General features: G+C 36.6%; 1 protein-coding gene and 1 long non-coding RNA gene across 7 annotated transcripts in view; one reads left to right on the top strand and one right to left on the bottom strand.

The window, feature by feature from the left end:
- The window catches only part of NAALADL2 (N-acetylated alpha-linked acidic dipeptidase like 2), a 1,264,638-nt gene that overhangs the window by 863,483 nt on the left and 375,373 nt on the right, over positions 1-25,782 (bottom strand). For 3 of the 6 annotated variants that reach the window (XM_025425633.3, XM_049105639.1, XM_049105643.1), the window contains exon 1: positions 13,778-13,970. The exons of 2 other annotated variants lie outside the window; for them this stretch is intronic. In XM_025425633.3, coding sequence (XP_025281418.3) covers positions 13,778-13,955 — 178 coding nt within the window. In that variant the 5' untranslated portion in view covers positions 13,956-13,970. Of the gene's footprint in view, positions 1-8,652; positions 9,030-13,777; positions 13,971-25,782 lie in introns of those variants that run through there. One more of the 6 variants, XM_049105640.1, reaches the window with a different exon arrangement.
- LOC112645983 (uncharacterized) lies at positions 680-14,222 on the top strand. The gene is made up of 4 exons (XR_003127394.3): positions 680-816; positions 1,212-1,324; positions 8,064-8,165; positions 13,841-14,222. It is a non-coding gene; the product is annotated as an uncharacterized LOC112645983 (long non-coding RNA).

Here is a 25,782-nt window from a genome sequence, read left to right as displayed (position 1 = left end):
CTCATATTCTCTCTTTCTCAAAATAAAATCTAAGAAAATAAACAAATAAATAAAGAGTTTGAAAATTTTGCTTACACTTGACATGTCTGACAATTAACTGCCCATAACTCATCCTTACAAGATCATACCACTATATGCGTAAAAGTTTCAGTGGAAGATAGATAGCAGCCCCCTAATTAAAGCACAGTTTGGGGAAAATTATACTTTTCTTTATTAAAAAAAATAGACTTTTATATTTCAAAAATTATATTAAAAATTTATATTTTTAATATAAAGCTAAATTAAGTGGATTTGTGCAAACCATCGCATCCAGAGTCACTATTGAGGGCCTTATGTACATGGAAGGCTTAACAGATTCTTTACCCGAGGGATTTAATCACATTGTGGATTAGGAAGAAAAGGGTAGGGAAGAAATGGCTAAAGACTACTACTTATTAGTTCCCACAGTGAGAAAGTAGGGGTTCCTGTGGCAACAAAAGTCCATATAGACTCTCTGCTGATACCCTCAAAACAGCATCTTTAATGGCTGAGGTTATATGGGTACTGAGGTCTCCAAACTGACCACACAGGACATTACAGTATCCAAGGTGCATGACCATACATTGAATGAGATTCCAAAGTTCGAGAGGGAGTAATTCTAGAATGTTATCAGAGTTCTGAAGGTATATAAACATAGTGACACACACACACATACAGTAGACTATGAGTTGCTGTGTCCATGACTTATTGCATGTAGCTTCAACAGCTCCTAATAATATGCCTGGTACCTAATCGTGTGCCAATAACGTTTGTTGAATGAACAATCGCATAAATTTGGTATGTTCGGATTTAAATACAGATTACAAATCTACTTACATTAAATGGTCTAAAGTTCAAAGAATTTCCAACCTGCTGAAAATAATAACTTAAGAAGCCCATATCTAGTCAGGACCATCATTTCAGGAGTCATACAGACCCGGGTTTGAATCCCAACTCTACCATTTAGTTCCTATATATTCCTAACAGTTTCATCATCTCTCTGAGCCTTCTGTAAAAGGGAGCAACTGAGACCAGTCCTCACATGGTGGATGTGAGGCTTAAGTCTGGCCATTGAAACTAAAGCAATGCCCATCCCCTAGTAAAATTTCTATGTACAGTACTATTCTCTTCATCATCATCATCATCATCATCATCATCTTCATCAATGTCAGATACCTATTTATTTTTTTCAGATATCTATTTAATTTTGACAGAATGGAGTTCTTTGTTCATTTCACTGATTCAAGGATGAAACACTATGAAATAATTACTTCTAAAGTGATAATTCCAACATTCATCACTCTATGTAAGTTAGGAAAACCTTATATATATATTTAATATACATATTAAGTTCCTGATTAAACCCTATTTCTGTATTAAAGTATTAGCGATAATCAAGAGTACCATTAGAGAATAATTTTTTTTATAAAATAAGGTAAAATATTTCTTAACTCAAATGTGTGATCCTAGTTTCATCAGAAAGTTGTTTAGAGGAGATGATCTTTATATCTCCTAACATTTAAGTAACAACTGCAACCAAAAACATCCTTTATTGTGCAAGTAGTGTCTTTGATTCCTCTGAAATTCTTCACTTTTAGTCTGTATGTCATACTTTCAGCAGCTACAGAACAAGAGAGGAACAACTTTTCTGATGTCAGATGCTGAGGATCAATAGCTATTTCCCAAAGTTTATGGCATAATTAAAATGTGTAACAGGAATAATTTTCTCTTTAAACCCTAAGGCCAAGCCTAGAATTATTGACTAAGTCAAAGTTATGTGGTGTAACATTTTTTATTATGTTTATGGATAATATAAAGGAGTTTATGGCTTTTACATGTAATTTGTTAAGTTAAAAACACTGAAGAGGAGGTATCCATTACATCAGCAAAGCACCAATTGTTTAAGAAACCTTTTTAAAGTGTATTTTGTAGAGGGTAAATCTATATTCCTTTATACCAGTTTGTGGTCACCTAAAACTTCCAACTGAAGGTTAATGGTCAAAACATTCTTAAATTTAGTAGAACCCATTTACTTCCAACTACTTCTTCAGAGCTTTATCACCTTCAATAAAAGTTCCGGGAATGCAGGTATGATGGAAATATCATAAGGATGTGTGGGGAGGTAGGACAAGAGGAAGCAGGAGGTACTCAAACAGGAAACACTATTCGTATGCAGGAGATTGCATGAGTTTGTGTAAAATACGGTAGCTACAGAAAAGCAGATATATCAGCTATGGAATAGACTGGGAATAAAATATTCTCTCCAGTGAGAAAAATTGACAGTCACTAATTTCTGTATATGGATATAAATGGCAAGCGTGTGAAACACTCTTTGGGCAGGCCTGTGTTTTTGTCTGTTTCTATCGTCGTTTTAAAGGCAGCTCTTCTAAAATGGTACACCTGGGAAACGTGGTCATTAAGAAACAATGAAGTAAGATACACCCCAGATTTAAACTGTGGCTTTATCTGTCATTGGTATTTACTAAATGTCCAATTTTATTACTTGCCCTTTTCATTATTATCAATGATAATGATTTAACCATATAAACTCGATTACAAATCACTATCCAAGCGTCTCAAATCTTCAAGCAGGTTAAAAACTGATCCGACCTTATTTTGATTTCTTCGAACAGAGCCAAATGGAAGTGGGTCTCTATCATCCCAAAGTTTCATAGGTCTGTCACATTCACACTATATGGCCAGTTATATATGGGCACTTTTCAAATGTTACATAGATGAGAAGACACCACTAAAAAAGCTTATCGGGGGGATCCCTGGGTGGCTCAGCGGTTGAGTGCCTGCCTTCGGCCCAGGGAGCGGTCCTGGGGTCCTGGGATCGAGTCCCACATTGGGTTCCCTGGATGGAGCCTGCTTCTCCCTCTACCTGTGTCTCTGCCCCCGCCCCCCCGTGTATCTCTCATGAATAAATAAAATATTTTTTAAAAAATAAAATAAAAAAAATAAAAAGCTTATCAGCTATAAAAACTGGGTGTTCCATTATTGTTCAAAAGCTGGATGATTCTGTAATAAAATGTACACTCTCTTTTAGTTCAGCTGTGGTCCAGGGGCATGGACTGTGAAGGTAAAGAGCTGGAGTGGGCTTTCGGGGTGGTGCTACACGTTAGAGTGTCAATCTTCCAGAGTAATCGTCTCTAACTCTGCATACCAGCCAATAACACACACTCACTCTCATCTCTATGAAAACTGGCTTAGTCATTGGCATTTTTTTTTTTTTCCTATTGCTTTCCCATATTCATGGTCTCCTAACTTCTCTGAGGCTGCCTCAGGCCAAACTTCTTAATTTTCTTTCATGGAATCAACAGCCCACACGTAGCCCCACCCTGAGTCTTGGCTGTATGAGACTTGGCTGTACTCATCCTTTACTACAAAGATGCAGCCCATTTGGTACAAGCTCCATCACCCACTCTCCTCTACAATTCGGTGAATCTGTCATTACACTCACCCTTCTTATTTTTCCTTATAGAAAGTTGCCCTCCTGTTCTTTGAAGTTACTATAATGAAGAAAAAACAATAATAAAGTGGCTCTAATGAGACCAAGTTCTCATCTCATCAAACACACCCTTCACCTTCTCCCCCGACACTGATTTCTCATTTGTGAAAGGTGAACATTATATCTACTGGTAGCACCACTGCGATGGATCTGCCTCCTTCGTTCTATCTTCTGTCTACCACTCCCCAGCCATGGCCGTTCCCACGGCACAATCACTGAGTAGCTCGCACAGCCTAACTTTACAACTTGGTCTTTGCCTTTCACCTTGTTCTTGATAACTCTCAAATTGCTTCTTCCTCATGTTGCACCTTGATTCTGGCTTTGAATCACCAAACAGATCCTAAATATTTGACTATTCTGACATTTGACATCCTTCACTCCTTTAATAGAAAAAACCTCACTATGCATTGCCCTGTAAATGCTGTATCTGAATCTTCTTTTTGTCCTACGACCCCCCCATTTCTTTCATTTCTGTTCACACTTCAGATGTTAGTGTTTTCTATCACCTTTTCCTTTAACATCTATCTTTGTATAATCCCCCCCCATCCACAGCGGCATGTAGGACTTCAGTCTTAGTAATTTCCAACTCTTTAATTTCATCCTAGGACTCTCTCCCAAGGCCTAGCATCATCTTTGCAATTTAGGTCCTGGACATTCTCATCAGTATATAACACTTATAGCTTAAAATCATTTCCTTTAAAACAATCTCATATTTCTCTTCCTAAACTGTTCCCCATCTTGCATCCCCTAAATCATCTAACAGAACTATTTTCTCTGTCACCTAAGCCAGAAACCTAGTTTTCACAAGCTCTTCCTTCTGTTGCACTCACTACAAATGAACACCAATTTATCCTCAAGTATGACTCACATTGATTTGATTTTGGTCAAATCCCACTATTATTACATGAACTCAGTTTTCCATTACTGTGCGATGAGGGACAACAATGAAGATGAATTTGAAACTGAACAGGAGGGCAGCTTTCTTTCTATAACAAAGAGATAGTCACATAATTATTTGCATTGGAGTCTATATTCCCCTTTGGGTGATTGTGAAGCTTTAATATACTGACTACTTAGAACAGTCTCTGGCACACGGTATACACTTAATACATGTTTTCTTCTATCACCACGACTTAAACTATTTGAGAACTTATCTAGGTAACCCCAATTAAAGTTACAGAATGAAAGAAAATGAGAAGGAACAATTCTCTAATTTTGAATGACAGCACACTGTTCCTAATCTCCTAGAATAGACTCTACGCCAATTATTATTCTTCTAGACAAATGCTTCTTTCCATTTTAAGACTTTTATTTATCTTTTTTATTATTGTTTTTTTTTTTTACTTAAGTTTTCTTGTTTTATTTCATTTTGTATTTACCATGTTAAGTGACTGCTACTTTATGCTCAACTAATTTTCATGTTGGAATAAATGTAAATTGCATAGACACAGGAATAATATGAATTTTATGTTTCACTTTTTTTCTGAGCATATTAAGTCTACACTTATTGAAAATATAGTTTGTGTTAGTGTGGTTCTAGGCACTAGAAATAGAGAAATAAGCAAGTCAGCCATGGTCTTTAATCTCAGAGACAGAAGAGTTTATTTTTTTATTTTTTTCCAGGAAATAGACAATATACAAATGCACCAAAAAAATAAAATAAAGTTTTTAAAAGACCATAGTGAGCTATTAAAAGAATTAAAGTCAAACATTAAGACAGAATGGCTGCTCTAGTGAGAAAGACTAAAGAAGGTATCACTGAGATGATATCTGACCTGACAACTGAATGACAAAAAGAAAACAAACCACAGATAGTTTAGCAGAGACTATGAGTACATACAAGGGTTCGAAGTCTGAGTTTGATGTGTTTGTTGGTGAAAGAAAGGCCAAAATTTCTGAGATTCAAATAAGCCTATTAATCTCTGCTTTGATTTAGTACCGGATAAATTCTAGTTATTCCCCCCTTTATGTATATGTGATTATACAAACAAATTATTTACTATGGAATCAACATAAGTAAATGCAAATTCCATGTGAAGATCACCTTTCCAGAACATTTTATGAACTAAGTACCAATGTTATTGTGGATTATGTTATCAAGTCACCTGAGAGTATTTTTGCAAATAATTTAGTAAGTACTAATTTCTAGAAATATAAGTAAGTTTTCTAATCAAGAAGAAATATGATGTATAAAAGAAATCCACAGAAGGCAAATGGCAGACTGAAAATATAAAATATGAACCTAAAACGGATGAGAACTCAGGCTTAAGAATAAAAGCATTATTATTATTTTCCTTTTTTCACCCAAATTCCTATTTATCCATATCAAAAACAGAAACTTAAGGTAATATCACCCCAGTGCACTTACAGTTTATAAAGTTTTTAAAGAAGGTTTTTAATGCAACATGCATTTCATCAATACCTATGTGCTCTTCTCTATTCTTTTTTTTTCTCTATTCTTATTCTCCATCCTTTGCACTTACTCCCCACTCCCCAACCAAATCCACCACAGTCAATGTACAGAAACCTTCAGTTAACCAAAATAAACATAAAACAACTATATAAAACCCAGTAGAAACTGCAGGAGAGACACTTGAGTAATACCATATCCTTAGAAAATATATATAGCAGCCTAATTTTCAAAATGAGTTTTTATGCTCTGAAATTTTAATAATGTTAAAATTTCAATCATATAAAAATTTATTTTTTTTCAATCATATAAACATTTAGATATTAAGTCTACCTCTTATTATTCTGTGTCCTTTTCCTTTTTTATTATTTTCAGATTTTTATTACATGTTTGATATATTTCCTATATATATTTTTTTCTGACAAATGTCTAGTAGAGTAAGAGAGCAACTTAAGGAGCTCAAAAGAGAATCATGGATAGCAAGATTCTAAGATGAGTTAAATAATACTATTTTCTTTGTCTCTGTAACTCTTATTTAATGAAATCCCTTTCTTCTAGCTAGATCTGACCCCTGCCATCTATAGAAATTATTCTGATGTCTGTCACCATCTCTATACATCCCTTGAATAGCTGAAACTTTTTTTTTACATATTTGAACATCATAAATCTTAAAACCAATTTCTTACTTTCTCTTGGCTGCTAGGAAGCTTGAAAACAAATCTGTGTCCTGTTTGGTAGCTGACTAGAATGTTTTGGCACATATTCTATATACAATATTTTAATTGTTATTTTAATCTTATTTTGTTATTATATTTACTTATTTATAGCTTATTTCAAAGTATTAATTTTGGGAAAATCTCTTTGTTTTCAACAAGAGGAGAATAAAGCATGTAAATAAATGGACAGTAGAATTTCTATGGCTTGTCTCTGCTGTTATTTTTTCCAGGGAAAATTTTCTTCCTTCTGGCCACTTACTCTACTTTACCAAACCTGCCAGAGCCAGTTTACATCATATCCCCTCTATGAAACTCTGCATAAATGCCTAGGTTTCCCTATAAATTCTTAGATACCTGTCTGTGATTACCTCTTTGGTGACAACGTACATTTTCCACCTCTGAAATTGACCACCCAAAAATGCTGACGTGATGAAGAATTTTTAAAGATTTATCAGTAGTTTAAGGAAGATAGGACTTGTCTCTGATTGCATTAAATATCCATAAACAAAAAGGAAAATAAAGCATAGTGACCCTCTAGCTCTCTCTACTCCGCACATCTCAATTCCAAAGGAACTTACTTTTGAGAAGACAAAAAAATAAAATCACAGAGATGGAATGGTTTCAAGAGTTTAATCACATCTCAGAAATGAATCATTTACCAAGGTCTGAAGTCACACAGCAAAGTTGACTGTGTTGCTTAAGAGGTGTATGTGCACACCGTTTGCATGTTTATATGAATTGCATTAAGTCCAGTAGTTTACTTTTCAAAATATTTCTATTCTGGGCTTTTTTAGTAGATAGGATTTGGTACTAGAAGTCACACACTTATTGTTTTTTCCAAGTATACGCTACACATCTTGAATTACAGTGACCAGGGGCTTTAAAGAGGACAGGTGAGTTGCATTTCAATTAATTATAAACACAGTTTTGAATGCATCTCCCAAAGTGTTCAATTGTGGAGATGGTTAAACATCTATCAACAAAGCAACAAAAACAGCCCTGGCAAATAAAAGTATTTACACATACTTTTCCTGGAGAGAGATTAAAAGCTCAAGGGATAAAACCGAAGCTCAATTCCTTCTTGAGGGTTTTCATCCAAACCACATTTTCTTTGCAATCTAGTCAGTCACCTGATCTTCCTTCATTTATGTAGCAACTATAATACCTTGCAATAAGTCAAGTATGTGCGTGGTTAATCCTCCCCCCAAAAACTGTGATACAAAAAAGGTTGGCTTAAAAAAAAAAAAAAAAAAAAAAAAAGGTTGGCTTGCTGTTCTACTCAGTTAGCTAAATTTGTTTAAACTCTTTCCAAAACTAGAAAATAGGCATACAATGTAAGAATTATAAGGTGTTTATACATGTACAATCATCAGATCATTACTTACACCCTTTGTTTTATTTCTTTAAGGAAAGAAAACAGATGCAAAGACAGATCCAGCCTTTTAAATATAAGGAAAAAATTTAATTGCATTATTAATAATAATGTTTAAACAATCAAGTCATCCTGTAGGTATGTATCACCTTTTCAAGATTTTATAGTGACTTTAATTTTTGTTTCCCTTTAAAACAATTTTGGTGCCATAAAATACCATTTAAATCAAAGGGGATTAAACTCTGCTTTTCAGAACATTCAAAAGTCTATGAACAAACTCTAACTTTCAAAGTGTTTGAGAACTGGCCTCTCCCCCAGCAGTAGGTTTTAATTGAGTACCAAGTTTTTAACCACCCTTTTTTATCTCATGTTCCATTTAAGTACATTGCTTCCTGTTTTATTTCAAACAAGGTAAAGATCCTATTTCCATTTACAAAGACAAGAAAAAAAGAGCTCCTCAGCTCGGTTGTGCTGCTGTCGTTAACTACTTCTTATGCATTATTGCAGAATTCATCTCCTAAACCCACTGCCTACTTCTGGGATTTTCTCTCTGATATCTGGGGGGGGGGGATCCCTTAGCTGTCTTCATGAGTCCCCTGGCCTAACCCACTTAGGTCAGACTCACCTGGGATTTCATGCCTTGACATTTTCTGCAATTTTACTGGCTCCAAATGTGTTCAAATTTATCCTTATGTAATAAGGTCTCTTCAGCAGAGCTTCTGGAAGTTCCAACTCCAAAATGCCCTTTTGCCTTAATAATTAAATTTCAACTCCAAAATGTCTCAGGTCTTCAAGTGCCCTGACCTATCAGGGAGAGCTAGTGGAAGGAAGCCTTCCTCCTGGAACATGGATAAGTTAAACAAGAGCTTCTTGCACTTCTCCTTCTTTAAAATGCTGTTAAGGTTCTATAGGCTGGGAAGGAAGAGTCATAAACTGGTCAGTCCTCTTTGGTTTTAGAAAGATTTCAAGACACTCACAGGCATGGTTTGCAATGATGAATGCAGAGATACTTTTTCCACCACAGAAAGTAAACATGCACACCAAACCAGTATAACAGGTTGGGGGATACAGTACTGCTGCCCTCCGGCTGCAATTTAGCAGCACAGACACTAAGGCACCTTCCTGCCTAGATTTTTTTTTTCTTCTTTTCATAGCCCAGCAGGATAAGTATAATTTCCCTTTAAAAAAAAAAAAAAGGTTATATCATGAGAAACAGGATACATGCAATGCCTGTGTGTCTGGACTCCTCTTGGCTGTGAGGAAAGTCAAGGAAAACTGAAACTTTTATAGTCAAGGAAAATCCCACACCTGGATGGACCAGTCTCATAATAGCTTGAATGAATACTGGACAATCCTTTCCAGGTCATAACGAGAGACTCTAAAAGGTATCGATATTGAAAGTATTCATAAGCCTGATTTTTTTTTTCCCCTTTTCAAATAGGAAAGCAGATGCCTCCAGAATGGAATGTGCCAAATTCCTCTATAAAATTACAGGGTCTGGGCAGCTAGGGTGGAGATCTAGGTTTTGGCAACTGCTTCTGAGAAACCAAGGGTAATTTTCTTACCTTCATCAGCTCTGTTTGCTATTCTACAAAGTAAAAATATCAGACTTGAGGCTCTGTAAGCTGCCTCATACCCTGAAAATGTTGATTCTATAGGGTTTTTTTTTTTCCTCCCCTAATTCTGACAGCCAAATTCTCCTTGTTGAAGAGTTCTCTCTTCTCTGCTGATTGCTCTTTAGACCTGGCCTTGGATTCCACAGGGTCTAGCCAACCCTTCTGTGCTTGGAGACCTTTCTTTCCCCCTGAGCTCCAGTCTTTTATAGCCTGTAGAGGAGGGGTTTCCTAGATCACGAAAACCAAGAACTGGGGTAGGAAGGGGAGATATAAGTAGAAGATGCTCAAAGACATCTGAGCAGCTGATAAGTGGATGGCCTCGGTGACAAGGGTGTGTGGGCCGTCCACAGGAGACTTCCACTCAAGGAAACCGCTCTCAAGGTTGTCTCAGCATTGAACCCAAGAGGTATCTTTTACTTAAATCCCTCCAAAGATGGATTTATAAACCGTATCCTTTTCTAAGAAGCAGAGGGCTTTCGACATGCTTTGACCAAGGAGGAAGAGGAGGGAAATACAACGGAAAAAGATCATCTGGACTAAGTCGCTGAGGCAGGAGGGATTTGGTGGATAAGGGACATTAGGGACACAGCTGGATAGTGACGGCTCTTTCCCTTTTGTACAATCCCTACCAGGCTCTGCTCTGCCTGTTACTAAGAATCTTGGAATAGAAAATGCACGTCCTTCCTGACTCGCCATACAGATAAGGGGCCCTTTTATGCCCCCAGGGTAGGTAGCTTCTGGAGAAATCTTAACCTGAGGAATTTCCCAGGGAGCCACCTGCCTGGTTGGAAGTTGCCCCCCTCCTGTTGTTCAGTCGTGGCCTTTCACCGCTCTCGCAGACTGGCCAGGTGCTACTCAGTGGTACAGGGTTGTTTGCAGGGACTGTGGAAGGAGATGCTGCTGCCTTTCCTTACCAGATAAAATGCTCAGCATTTGTCCCCATTCCTATCGCCACATTATTTTATATATTTTATTTATATTTTCAGAAATAAGAAAAAAAATCTAGCATTTTATCCAATGCTAGATAATTCTATTTTTTTGAATCCTGAGACTATTATGAGCCTTCTCATATATTATTTCTCTGTAGAGTTACTTTTCGCTGGGCCTGAAAGGAAGAGATTGCTTTTTTTTTTTTTTAATTTTTATTTATTTATGATAGTCACACAGAGAGAGAGAGAGGCAGAGACTCAGGCAGAGGGAGAAGCAGGCTCCATGCACCGGGAGCCCGATGTGGGATTCGATCCCGGGTCTCCAGGATTGCGCCCTGGGCCAAAGGCAGGCGCCAAACCGCTGCGCCACCCAGGGATCCCAAGAGATTGCTTTTTATGTTTGAAAAGATAATTGAAATCTGTTCACATGTAGCTGAAGATAACCTTGGAACAACTTCACTTTCATTTGGGAAAAAATAAGTTCCTGATATCATAGCTGCTGATTGCTTAGAGGCTCCACTAACCAGGGTACCCTCCTCACTGGCTTACTAGGTATAAAACCTACAGGAAACAGCACTAAAATGGATCGTTTTTGACAATGTCTATGGCTTGCCCTCCAATTTGGGACGAGACATGGTCACAATCTAGACACGTGTCATTAGAAAACCACTATTAAAAGAACATGATAGAGTTTGAATGCTAATCTATCGCTTACAATCTTCACAACCAAAAAACTTAAATCATCCATATGTTTAATGTGCAAAACAAAGTATTTATATGCAGTCATTTCTGCTATAGCATGCTTATTTGTCAGCTGAGCTGATAATAATTGTATTATTTCAGAGTATTTCAGAATCTTTGCTAAGTCAAAGGCAGAATCAAACAACATTTCAAAATGCCTTTTTCATCTACTTCAACAATTTTTAAACTCAATGTGAGATTTGGAACAGGATGTTGCGAGTCAAAAAGAATAATGTTAGACCATTCCAGAAATGAAGATCCCAGAAAATATTTTGATCCATTTTATAAGATATTACATTTACCAAATCTCTCACCTCCACACAAGAAGCTGCAAATTATCCCCACAGTACTTTCCTTTATAATTAGAAATCCAGAAATAATTTAAAGTCAACAATTGAAGAACCCTCACTTATCATTAGCTCTCTCCAGATTACTAAATTCACTTAATTTTAAGGCAAATATAACTGGAATCAAAGCATCGCAATATTCCAGGAAGATGGATCTGAACTATTTGTAGACCCATTAAGGGTACATTTCAACTCAGATGGAACAACATGTTCCCCGTGGAAAAGTTTTCACAGAGCTCACAAGGGAGCTGGAGATAGAACTGATCTCCCAAGTGGCCCTCAGCCACAGAACGTTTATGGATCTAGCACATGATTTTCTAAGTCAAACCATAACATTCAAATTATTCACCATAGCTCTTGTTTAAAACTTATACATTTTTTCTGATATATACCGATTATTAATTCTGAAATTAAGGATATGTGGGTGTGTATATGCATGTGTGCATGTAGTCGCCTTTTATAGTGGAACATATCACCATAACATAACGTTACCTTTTCCAGAGGAAAAAGTAAAACAAAATCTATAGACATTCTAGGACTCTAAAATACAAAGCAAATATTTCCCATGATCCTGACACAAAGAGAGACAAGCCCTGGTTACTCCTCAGTTTACTAAAACCTCCGAACCCAGACACAGTGATGCGCTCGCATAAGTCTATACAGCAGGCTAGTCAGGCGGTTGCCAAAGAGTTATACACATTTTATATGAAATCATCCTTATATGAACAATATTAAGAATCTAAATACTTCCCATATATTTTTTTTAAAGAAAAGACATTATAGAGACAAAATATATGCTATGATCACATACATAAAATCATAAAATCATTTTCTCCATAAAACACATATAAGTTAGTCATTTCATAGAATCAAGCTAAATAAGTCTTTTGGCTTGTTTTTCTTCAATAGAGTGCACTAAAATGACTCTTTTTTGTATTAACCTTTAAACTAAAAGTGTTGATAATAGCATTTTATAATTTGAAATTATAAAATAGCAGTATTTAACAAAATGTTTTTTAGGAAACATAAAGCAATAAAATAAGATTCTGGGATTCTTAGGTAGGTTTAGTGGAGAAATGATTAAAGAAAATAAAGGAAAAACACAGGCATTCTCTGTAGGACAATTTAACTTTAGAAAATGGACAGTTTATGACCAGGCATGTCTGTGATCATCTTACTGTTATTCTCATGCACGTTATATTTCACAGATGTAGTTATATGCTTGATTATATGCCTAAATAGAAAACTGGGATTTTCTTGGTGGTAGTATCACAAGAACAAAACTAAAATGTCATTATCAGTCAATTAAAAACATATCTTGACCAAAATGTCTTTGTAAAGGCAACGAATAATTCATAAGACGTTATCCTATTACAAATCCTAGCAGCAAATCAGCATTATGTCAATTTTGATTTTTTTTTAAGAAGGAATTTTTCTCACTCAAAATAGTGAAACATGTGAGCAACTTTGTATTGTTTCTATCAACAAGCCTAACCATAGAAGCCTAGACAAGCCAATGTCAACAAAGCCAATCCCTTCAAAGGACAAAGGTACCTGTAAAATAAACCCCCTTTTCCCAACTGCTGTGCTCTCCTCTGAGATCCCATTTTCTACCATAAAAATCGGTTATATTAAAAAAAATTGGTTATATTAATATATCAGGACAAGGACACTTAGCTGGAAAACCCTAGATATGGCAAAACTTTATTACAAATAAAAATTTGCCCAAGTAGTGGCAAAAAACAATTCTGTGTCAATGTTGGAAGACATCCGCACCACAAGTTGGTCACAGCATTTCTCCCGCATTATAATGGACAATAAAGGTAAGGCTTTGCCCACTCTCCACCAATTTGGGTTTTTGTGTTGGTTAAGTTGTTGAGCCCAAGAGACAGCCAGCTTCTTTTGAAACAGGAAAAATCCTCACCCCTTTTCCTCACCCTCAGAGCATAGCTTGAAACTCTCTTGGCAGGGCACACGCAGGTGCGTGTGTGTGTGTGTGTGTACAGGTGGGCGCGGGCACATACGCACACACACACACACACACACACACACACACTTTGTAATAGAAGCTGCTTGATTCTCTGATGGGAAACATTTCAAAGACTGTTGGCACTTACCTTGCAAAGATGTGTTAGGTAAACTTGCTTCATTCTCTCCCATTTTATTATTTCTTTTTAAAGGGGGCCAAGCAGTTTCAGGTTGTGTCAGGGACCTTGCAAGCTTTGCGACCTTCTGACTTCCTACTGTAGTACTGTAACAGTATACCACCTGCTTTCTGCTGTGAATAATTACCATTCTGCTTCCTGAATTACCTGGGCTTGCAGGACCAGTTTTGCTATGAAATGAGATCACATCCCCTGATCAACGTTCTGCTATTAACGTGTGCTGCACGAAATGTGGCTTTGTTTCAGTTCTGATATTCACTTTGAATTCTCTACTTGCGCTTTAGTCGAAACCGTATTTACATTTTCCCCAAGTGGGGATACTAGCAACATACCACGGTGCAGAGCCAGTTTTGTTTTTCAGTGTTCCCGATCTGTGTCTCTTACAGAAATAAAAAATATAAAGTGAATTTTGCATTGTTCATTAAAAACAAACAAACAAACAAAAGCCCACAGACATAAGGAACAGCCCGGGAATCACTTTTTTGTAGTGATGGAAAGACCAGCTTTGGAGTATCTCTGGTACTAGCTGCAGACCTAGGAGGGCTATACTTTCTCTGAGTCTCAGTTTCCCCAACTGTAAAATGATGATACGTATTTCAGAAGGTTCTTACGAAGATTGAAAACAATCCTGTATGTGGTAAACACTGTGAATGCCAGACGATAAATACAACACAGGGAGCACTTTGCCTCCTCCCCTCCTCTTCCTCTACCTTTCACCTTCTTCCTTCCTCCCCCCTCTTGTCCCTTCTCCCTATGACAAGTGCAAAGAAAGCCCAGGAAGAGCACTGGTATTGCCGTGTCCTGATGTCAGTTATCCTACTTTTCGAGAGATCCTTAAAAAATGATCCAATGCAATTTCAGAGTCCCTCAAGGTCCTCACTCATAACAGGATCTAGATATCTGCATTGCCTTTTTACAAGGAATATAATGAGTATTCATTTAAACTATTGTTCCTCAAACAAAGATAATCTCTAGCAAAGATAAGCAACAAATTGAAGATTTACCTTTATTTGTAAAAGTGAGAGAGGAAGTGGATCACAAAAATAATTTATAAAAGCTCTGTCTCCCATAAAGTATCCAGAATTAAAAGAAATCTCTATTTTCTCCCTCTAGAATTCCTTAAACTTTAGCTTTGTTCAGAATGGCTTAAAAAAGAAAGTTCCAAGGTTCAAACATCTTCTCCTTTAATAGTTCTTTGATTTTCAATTTAAAAAAAAATCTGTATACCATGTTTGCTAGCTCATTAATGAAAAAAAATGATTACATAAAGGTATGTAAAAAGAAAAGGTAAACAACTAGAATAGTCATTCTCAAAAATACTAGAAATGAAAACAAATGTGGCAAAAAATCCTCATTGCAGGGGCACTTGGATGGCACAGTTAAGCAACCAACTCTTTTTTTTTTTTTTCAACTCTTGGTTTTGGTTCAGGTCGTGACCTTAAGGTCTTGAGATCGAGCCCTGCGTTGGGCTCCACATTCAGTGCAGATTCTGCTTGAGTTTTTCTCTCCCTCTTCTTCTGTCCCTCCCCAGTGCACTCGCTCTTCTCTCTCTCAAAATAAATAAATCTTTCAAAAAAATTCCTCCTCATAGTGAATTTACAGTTCTCTCTTCCATTACCTCTCTGGATCTCAGTGTCTTCACCTAGAAAGTGATCTAGAACATTTGCTGTCTAGGCCCCATTCTCTCATTATAAATGCCCAAACCTCTGATGTAAAATCTAAGTTGTGGTTTGTCCCAGAGTAGTCTTTGCCGAGGACAACTGCTAATGTAACATATAGACCAGGCTACACGCTTCAGCAAATGTAACCTGAAACTGAATGTCTTTCAACAAAACACTATAATTATTATATTCTGACTTCCCCCCAAATAAGAGAAGCACATATACCAATCCTCCCTCATTATGACAACTTGGAAATGTATTTATATACCTGTCCCAGGCATCTAGAATTGTCAATAACCAGTCCAAAACACCCATTATCTACCAGCTGAATTACGGGATGTGTGAAGTTACAACGGAAGTAGAACGGAGAAGTCCTATTTTTAAGCAGAAGGAAAAACATAAAAACAGCAGAAACCCCAAAAGCGCTTGTAGTTGCCCAGAAAGTAACATAAATATACTCTCAGTTATACTGAAATAGCTTCAACACTTTTAAAGTGCCACGCACTCACTCACTCACTCTCTCTCTCTCATGTGTGTGCCTCACATGCCTGGAAAATTCTTCCTTCACCACTCCCCCTTTGTCTAATTCAGATGAAGAAATTCTTCTTGAACCTAATCTTGATTCAGGCTTCCTCTATAAGCTCCCAGATGCCTCTTAACAACTTAGACCTTTCCTTTCACCGTGGCTCTTATCACATCGTATTGTATGTACTGCTTATTTCTGTCCTCGAGAGCTATTGTACTAGAGACTTCTGTGTCTGCCACTATATCCGTAAAACTATGCTAGATAGCACAGTTCCTACCATATATTATGCCATCAACAAATTTTATAAAGGTGAATAAAATTACCATCATCAGAAAGGGTAAATTAAATCTCAAAGAAAAGAAGGACACAGATTAATAAAGAAGATGATGAAAGATACTCCAGGAGGGAAAAATGCCAAATTAAATTTCAAAAGTAAAAAGAAATGAAGGTAACTAGTTAGGTTTATCTGCAAGGGCAAATAATTCAGAGCTAGAAGGGTAAAAGAGATGAGGACATTTATGAGAACTTCCAAAAAAGAATCAAAGAGAAGTGAATGGAATAGAAAAAAAAAAAAAAAAAAAAAAAAAAACATAGTGAACACATTAGTTTAACACACACATACACACATACACACACCAAAAACTAAACACTGGTAGTATTAGCTAGAATAGCTTTATTGAACGGTGAACGGAACACTATAAAATTATCAAGATTTTTAGAATATTGGAAAGAAAGTCTATAAGAGTGTGTGTATCTATGAGCTTCTGAGAGAGTGCTGTATAATTATCAAGATTTTTTCTTTTAAAACTTAGATGACTTCAGACAACATTTCCAACCATATCACATTTCAGAATTTCTAACAGTCTATTTGTAAAGCAAACTTCAAGGAGAGAGTGGGCACAGAAGATAATAAATGCAATCCTTTATCATTCAGTTTGAGGGTTCTATCTAGAAATTAAATAAGAGGAAGATACCAATGTTGAAATTTAAACTTCTTATGCATAGTTATTAAACTGATTATGTAGTTCTGTTTTTCAAGGGAAGATACATGTGAAAATTTGAAAAAAAAATATTAAGTGGTTTTTCAGAATTCTGAATGTTGGCACGGTCTTATAAAGCATGGAGCCCTGGGTATGTAAAATGTTACACATTTAATAATTACACAGACCTGGTACCTCTCAATGAAAAGTATAAGAGTGGGAACAAATAATTCGGTCAAAACCATAAACATCCAGAGAGAAAAAAAGATTAGACTCTAAAAACTGTAATCCTAGAAGCTACTATGAGGAGAAAATTCCATGTTTAGCAACCAGAATGAATTTTTGAGATTGCAGTTTCAAAAAGTAGGTAGAGGTGCTTGGAGAGTGCCAAAATATACCACCTACCCCCAAATATGTCTCATTGGCATATGGAGATAGATTAGATAGAAAAAAAAACAATTTTTTTTGAGAGAGAGAGAGAGAATCTTAAGCAGGCTCCATGCTGGGCATTGCAGCTGGATCTCATGACCCTGAGATCATGACTTGAGCTGAAATCAAGAACCAGATGTTTAACCAACTGCGCCGCTCAAGTGCCCGGGCATGTAGATTATTTTGACTCAAGGGCTGATGAGAATCAGCAGACACAAGAAAAGTTTTTTTTACCCCCCTTCATTGCCTAATAATGGGGTATAAACCTCTTCTTTGTAAAGAAAACTTACATGTTTAAAGGGAATTCCATTTTTAATAGTTTCTCCTTAACAGGAACAAAACTACTCCTGGAGGCAACTCTTACCACTTGAGAAACAACCCTTCCTTATACATTCTCTTCCCTCACTTTTCCATAACTCCCCTCCCAACTCCAGAAGTCCCAGACCCCTTTCCATTGTTTAGACTAAGATCCTATAAACCTCAATCATCTGGCTCTTTGAGTCTCATTCCTTGTGAGACTCCCATGCAAATCTACATAATTACAACTGTTTTCTCCCTCCCTCCCTCTCTTTCTCTCATTAATCCATCAGTTTGCTCAAGGGCCCATGGAGTGGAAACTAGGAGGGTAGAGGGAAAAGGTTTCTCAACACACTGGTGGTGTTTACTTCACGCATTCTAGAATAAAGTAAAGCTTGTTCCTATACGGTTATATTCCAACGTCTAAACTGTTTCAGTCTTTTTCTTTATCTATAAAGTAGAACTAGGTAACCGTATTCTGAAAGAATTTAATCAGATCATATTTGAATGCCCAACATGGTGGGGCTCCTGGCTGGCTCAGTCTATAGAGCATGTAACCCCTGATCTTGGGGTTGTGACTTCAAGCCCCACACTGGGCAAAGACCTTACTGAAAAATGCATACATACATACTCAACTTGATGTCAGGCAAGTAATAGGATGGCTAGTTTTTCATTATCACCCCAACATAGATCCCCAATCCTGTCAAACCACTCCAAATCTGACAAACATTTTCCAATGTTGGGAATTGATAGGACATAAAATTTTCTGAAATGAGTCCACTTTTCTTAAATTTACTTAAAAAAAATAAAAAGATTTTATGTATTTATTCATGAGAGACACACAGAGAGAGGCAGAGACACAGGCAGAAGGAGAAGCAGGCTCCCCCTGGGGAGCCTGATGCAGGACTCGATCCCAGGACCCTGGGATCATGACTTGAGCCAAAGGCAGACACTCAACCACTGAGTCACCCAGGTGTCCATCTTGATTAAAATAAAGATGTCAACAGTGCAAAAATGAGAAAGTTTGTACTTTGATACCATGAGCCATTTGGCTTTAGACCCAGGCATTTCATCACTTAGTGTTTTTGATTAAAGATTCTTTGTTGAAGCTGAAATTTTATTGTTTGATTATAGCCAAAAATTTTTAGGTTGGGATTGTCTGATCCTTATAGCTGCTAAATGTTTTTGAGTCCTACCAGAAATGAGACAGGTAAACTAGGGAAAGGGGTGAATGCATATAATATATACATACAGGAAAAATGGGTAGAAATAAACAAGGATTTCTCATGCTTAGGAATACTGGCTGAACATATTCTACATCCTTTCTTCCAGATCTGAGTATTACCATCTACCCAGTTGCCCTAGACAGAAAATTAGGATTTATCCTTAGCTATATCCTCCCACATTCCCCAAATAGTCATGAAGTCCTAAGAATTCCATATCCTAAATGTCATCGAAATTCACCTCCTCAATTCACTCTCACTATCCTCTGGGTAAGCCCATTATCATCTTTTGCCAAGACAGAAACTCCTTAAATGAATTCTCCTTTTTCCTTGAATCCATCCTTTCTGTATCTGCAGAGTCATCGGGCAGAGAGAGCGATCCTCCTAAAATGTAGTCATGTCATTTCCATGCTCAGGTATGTTCACTGGTCTCACAGCCTACTCAATAAGGTCAGCACATTATCCCCACAATTTTCCATCCTGCTGACTCACCCTCCATTAGCATCTAGTTCATTTAACTTAGTTGAATACATAACCACATTTACTTTCCTATACCTGTGAATATGAATATATATATTTTTGATTATATATATAATTTTGACTATATATGCATACAAATTTGACTCTCTCTCTCTCTCTCTCTCTACACACACACACACACACATATATATATACACACATACATAGTCAAAATTAAAGCATACCAAGAGCTTTGTATTAAGATTGACTGGTAGTCAAAAGTAACGTAACTAAACTTTTCCTTTTATTGTTCATAAAATTGCATACAGAATCTTAAGAAAATTTGTGTTGATAGAGAACAAAGAAAGTAACTACTTCTTTCCGTAATAAAACACATCCATTAAAAATAAATAAATAAATAAATAAATAAATAAATAAATAAATAAACACATCCATTAACAAGGAAACAAGCAATAATGATGAGGAGAGTATTGTCATTTTCATGATCTTTCTACTACAGTCTTACTAAAGGAAGTAGCCAAGGAACTATATAAATTATATGCTAACACACACAGGCACATACTACAGACTTGCTTAACAATTACTGGTGGTTTACAGGTTATTTCACATAATTAAGATATACGATGACTCATCTAAAAATAACAGACACATGGAGGTGCCAGGGTGGAAGGCAGGTGGGAGTGATCTTACGAAGCATCCTAATTTGCTGCTGGGAACAACACTCTTCTAGATTGTGGAAGAACTGTGTAACAAAACATTAAACGCGAGCTTGTAATCACGGTATCTAATGACTTATATACCTTTTATGAGGATCTCATGACATCTTGGCTTATGTGCCAGAAGGTTTTAAAGCAATATACTCTAATTTATTAGAAACCTCAGCCTCATCCGTGTGAGTCTACTGACAGTAGGAAGACTGGCTATAATAATCATCTAAGTATCATTTGAAAAAGAGAAAATAGTGAACTTTCAATGTGTATTTAATACTATCATGGAACTATAAAATGAAGTGTACACACACACACACACACACACACACAAATACTTGATTAATCTATACAGAACTATTCCACAAACCGGGGCAAAACTCCCTCAAGAGGATCCCCAAGGAACACTTTTTTTTTTTTTTTTAAGATTTTATTTATTTGATGGAAAGAGAGCAAGAGCACAAGCAAGGGGAGCAGCAGGCAGAGGCAGAGGGAGAAGCAGACTCCCCACTCCCTGCCCAGCAGGGAGCCCGATGCGGGGCTCCACCCCAGGACCCTGGGATCATGACCTGAGCCAGAGGCAGATGCCCAACTGACTGAGCCACCCAGCTCCCCCCTCCCCACCTCCACTACCAAGGAAAAATATTAAAGGAAGATGTATCCTAACTTCCTAAGATGACGCAGAATGATGGACTTTTTGATTTGGAAATATCAGGACATGCTAAAAATTTACAATAAGGCTGGAAAAAAAAAAAATCTCCAGCTAAAACCCTAGAACACGGAGGTCTCCCAAAGTGATAGAATGACTTCTCTCATCCTTTTAAAACTCAATGAGGATCCTTAAATGGTATTAGCTCCGAGATAAGTTTATTTGCTCTAAACATACTGATATGACCAATCCTTAAAAAAGAAGTTTCATCTCCATATCAAAGAATGATCTAGGACGCCCCTGCTAAGGGTCCAAGTAGAAGCCAGTCATTCAGCCCAAGGGCAAAAGGTCGTCCAGCCTTCGGCCTCCTCCCCAGAGCCTCAAAAAGCAAAACAATTAATGGCAACTCTGCTACAGAAATTTGGCAAATACTAACTAAATGGAAAACCACCAACGTCCAACGGCCGTCCAGGGGGTCACAGCCTTCTCTCTCAAGGTGAAGCTCAAGTAAAAGGTGAGGCTCCTCGCTGTCTTTAGCAACATTAGATCCCTTCCTCTAGCATCTTAGTAACAGGACACGGTGGGTGCCTACCAACCATCACTTCTTACCTTCCACACTAAGTGCCCTTTCGATTCACGAATACGAACAAAAGTAGTTGAGAATGACTAATTATGGGGAATCAGAGAAATTGAGTTTATCGTTTTGATACATAATATTTCTTTAATTTTTCATTTTTCTGGTTTCTTTTTCCTCCTCCTGTTTTTGAATAAAGTCGAAGTGGCATAACAAGCATTCCTGGGGCGGAGGGGGGGGAAGATTCCAAGAGGACGACTTTTGTTCAGCATCACAATGGACCACTACTTTCTAGCGTGAATGTTTTCTTTCTGAAAGCTCCTCTTCCACTTTCCCTGCTGACTGGCTGCCAGCTAGCATTGTTACAGAAAAGGAGAGGAAGGATTAAAGTCTTCAACCTTCCCCTAAGTAGCTAGTACTTAAAATAGACTTTCTCTAAAGTGACTGGCTGTCTTTCCTATGGTGACCAGATGAACAAAATGGGGGGGAAAAATCACAGAACAAAAAAAGGGCGATAAACACAGCTACTTTGGATGGACTTTACAGAATAATAAGCCAAATGGGGAGAAATCTATGGGGAAAAAAAAAAAAAAAAGAATCCCAGGAAGACACTGGGAAATACAGTATCTGATCACAATGGACAATGAGGGGCTCCCATGTGAGCAATTTTAAGAACTGAATAAACATAAAAATAGAGCTAGGCGTGCTGTGGCTAAAGGTACCTTTACATACTGATTATGTTCCTCAGACCTCGCCTCAAACCTTTAGCCTTCTTATAGCCTAACATAACGATTTTTATTTCCTTTTTTTTTTTTTTTTTCCTTTAGAAAGCTGGGCAATTCTTCCAATAGTCAAGGCAGCTATTGAGAGCATCCTTTTAGTTGCTGTTTTTAGGTCTGCAAGATTCATAAGCATTTAATAAATAATTGACCATTGATCAATTGAAAACATATTTCAACTTTCTACTAAAATCGTTAAAATGAGAGCATAAGGGACACCGTTAATTAAAAAGTGTGACCAGGACTCTGCTTCCCTCTAAGGGGCCAGAATATGTTGCCCCCCAAATATGACACTTGGGTGTAAGGATTGTTTTGAACTAAAGGCAATTAGCTCCCTGCCTTAGCTCCCTTCTATTTATAAGAAGGACAGAAGTTTCCATCCCTCATAGCCTTTCCCTTTCTCCCACTAGGCGGGGAACCACTCTGGAGACAAGTCTTAGTCCCTCAGATAATTCCTATCTGAAACAAAACAAAACACTAAATACTCCTTGTTTTAGGATACACACCGCCCACTCCCCTTCCCATAACTTACCTCACCCTAAGAAATCTCAAACCCTTTCTCCATCCTCTAGCCTAAGTATAGAAGCCGCAAATTCTGTCTCCTAGAATCACATTCCTTTATGAATTCCCAGTATGCACGCATGTCATTAAATCTTTTTTTTTTTTTTTTCCTCCTGTTATTCTGTGTTTTGTCCGTTTGATTTGCAGGGTCCCCAGCCACTGAACCTAGGAGAACAAAGGAAAAAAGCTATCTTTCCTACACCACTTTTCTTTAGCTTTCCAAAAATCTAAAACAAAAAACAAAAAACTCTTTTACTTCAGATGGGTGATAAATTGAAAATTATATTTTAAAGTTCATAACAGTTAAAAGACATGAACTGGGATTGAATTACCCCTATTAGCACCTAATGAAGTACAAGTTAAATAGTGGAAACAAAGAGGACAGTGTAAAGCGCATCAAGAAACTTGGAAGGCAATTTAAATTATTAAAGTTAAAATTAAAGAGAACATTCTGCTTTCTAACTTAAGAGTTATTTTATGACATCACAAATTCTGCATTTGTCCTCAAACACTGGTCTGGAAACTTTTTTTTTTTTTTTTTTTTCAAAGTAGAATCTGAACAAATTTAGGTGAGTTGTTCACTTTCTAGTGGGTCCAATTCTTTTTATACAGCCCCTTTTTGCTTTGTTTCCTCTTTATACTCTAAAGCACTTAAATACCCGACTCTTGGCTTTTTACCAACAAAGTCATCTGAGATTTCCTCCCAATTTCAGTGTCCAAATGTAAATATTTACAACGGTATCAATATAATAATTCATCTTCACCACCAAATTAACATACCAGAACAGTTTTATTGGAATTTTAATTTGTTAATGAGCTGAAAATGAATCCATAAAGTGGCCAATTTCAATGTAAGTTCAGAAATTTTCTTATATAAAGAGAAAGCTGCCATTCACGATGCAATTTTTTTTTTTTTTTTTTTTTTTTTTATGTTTATCTTACTCTCTTTCACTGTTGAGGGCACAGGTATTTGCCATTTTTATCCTATTTGTCCCTTTGCATAGACCCAAGTTTAAGTTTCCTACTACCTGAAAACTGCCCTTGTAGGTCACAAGCTACAGGACACACTGATGCTGGTGCCTAAGACAGGTGCCTTGGACCAGGGGCAGGTGAAGGACTCCACCTACTTCTTCAGCTCACAGGGCAACCAGCTGTCCCCAGCGGGATGCAGTGTGTGCAGCCCACCCTGCACTGTAGCCTAGGAAAAGTCCTGCTGTAGCCAAAACAGAACAAAAAAACCCAACCCAACCCATTTCTTATAGTTGTCCAATGATAGGAAATTTTCTCAGTTTATCTGAAAAAAGTCCTTACTTAACTTTTATTCCTAAAAAAGTTTTTTTTTCTTTTTTTTTTTTTTTCTTTTTTTTTTTGTATTCATTGAAATATTTCTTGGAGTGCCTGGGTGGCTCACTTGGTTGGACCCAACTCTTGATTTTGGTTCAGGTCATGATCTCATGATCCTGAGACTGAGCCCAAATCCAGCTCTGTGCTGGGCATGGAGTAGGCTTGGGATTCTCTCTCTCTCTCTCTCTCTCTCTCTCTCTCTCTCTCTCTGCCCCTCCGCTCCTCATTAAAAAATATATTTTTTTTTTCTTTCAGAATTTTAAATATTTTTTCCCCTTTGTCATCTGGCTTACATAGTTTCTGTTAAAAAAAACAAAAAAAAAAAAAAAAAAAAACCTATGGTTTTTCTTTTCCTTTATCATCTGCATACCATGCCCCCCACCTCCTTTGGCTATTTTTATGTATTCATTTTTCACTCATTCTTAGTCCATTTGAGTATTATGTGACTTGGTGGAATTTTCTTTGTGTTTATCATGCTTAGAGTTTGAGCATGCTTGGAGTTTGTTGAACTTCTTGGCTTTGTCAGCTTATATAATATTCACCAAATTCTATAAAAAAAAAAATCTTCCATTGCTTGCTATCCTCAAATATTTTATCTCTCCTTTCTTCACTCTTCTTTCCTTCTGCTACTCTAATTACACATATGTTATAAGTAAACACATAGATATAGATGTAGAAATCCAAACAGGTCACTGGAACTCTGATTTTCTTCAGTCCTTTTTCTTTTGTTGTTATGTTTGAAAAGCATCTCTTGCTGTGATTCTCAGTTCACTAATGGTTCTTCTGTTTACTATTCTACTATAAATCTATCCAGTGAAATTTTCATTTCTAACAGTTTATTTTTCATTTCTACAAGTTCTATTTGGAACTTCTAACATCTTCAACATTCTAACATTTTTAAATATTTCGTTTTTTTTTTTCCTTACTAGGCTGTTTGCCTTTATTATCATTGCTCATGTTTATAATAGTAATTTTAAAGTCATTTGCTAATTCCGTCATTCTGGATCTATTTCTCTTAATTTTTCTTCTGATTATGAGTCTCAGTTTTCTGCTTCTTTGCATGTCTAGTAATGTTTTATTAGATGCAGAAAATTTTGACTCTATGACTTGTAAACTATTGAGTGGTAAATTTTGTTGTATTCCTATAAAGATGCTGGACTTTGGATCAGCTATTAATTTACATTCTATGTATCTTTTTTTTATTCTTATAGATTTTTATGTAAAAGATATATGAAGATATATCTTTAGTTTTATTTCTAGCACTTTGTACACATTATTTTTGTTCCAGTTGAACACTTTGCTTGACCAAATTAAGTAGAGCAAACATCCAGCTGAAGTTAAAGAATTGTGTTTATTTTATTTTATTTTTTTGTGGAACATCTGATTTTTATCATTGAATTAATTATATTAAATTCTGAGAACAATGCTTGTCTCCACTAGTAACAGCACTTAAAGGCTATTAATTTATTCTTAGATCAGCCTGATTGTTTTTAATTTTTCTTATAGTTTTTCTTTTTACGGGAGGCCTAGAGTAGTGTTTACTCTAGAGCTAGTTTAGTCATTCAAATAGAATGTGTGGCATTTTCTAGAGCTCTCCTAGATGCCTTGTACAGTCATCAGGTCTATCCAGTCTTATTGGTAAGAATATGAAGGATTCCTAGCTTGAGTGAACTCGGGAAATTATCCAATTTAGAACTCTCTGGTATTTTTATTTTTCTAGTACCTGTTCTTTGTTCAATATCATGGT

This window comes from Canis lupus, chromosome 34 (genome assembly GCF_003254725.2).
Source record: "Canis lupus dingo isolate Sandy chromosome 34, ASM325472v2, whole genome shotgun sequence".
NCBI lineage: Eukaryota > Metazoa > Chordata > Mammalia > Carnivora > Canidae > Canis > Canis lupus.
The sequence above is the reverse complement of the archived record's forward strand: the minus strand, read 5'-3'. Positions and strand labels throughout refer to the sequence as shown.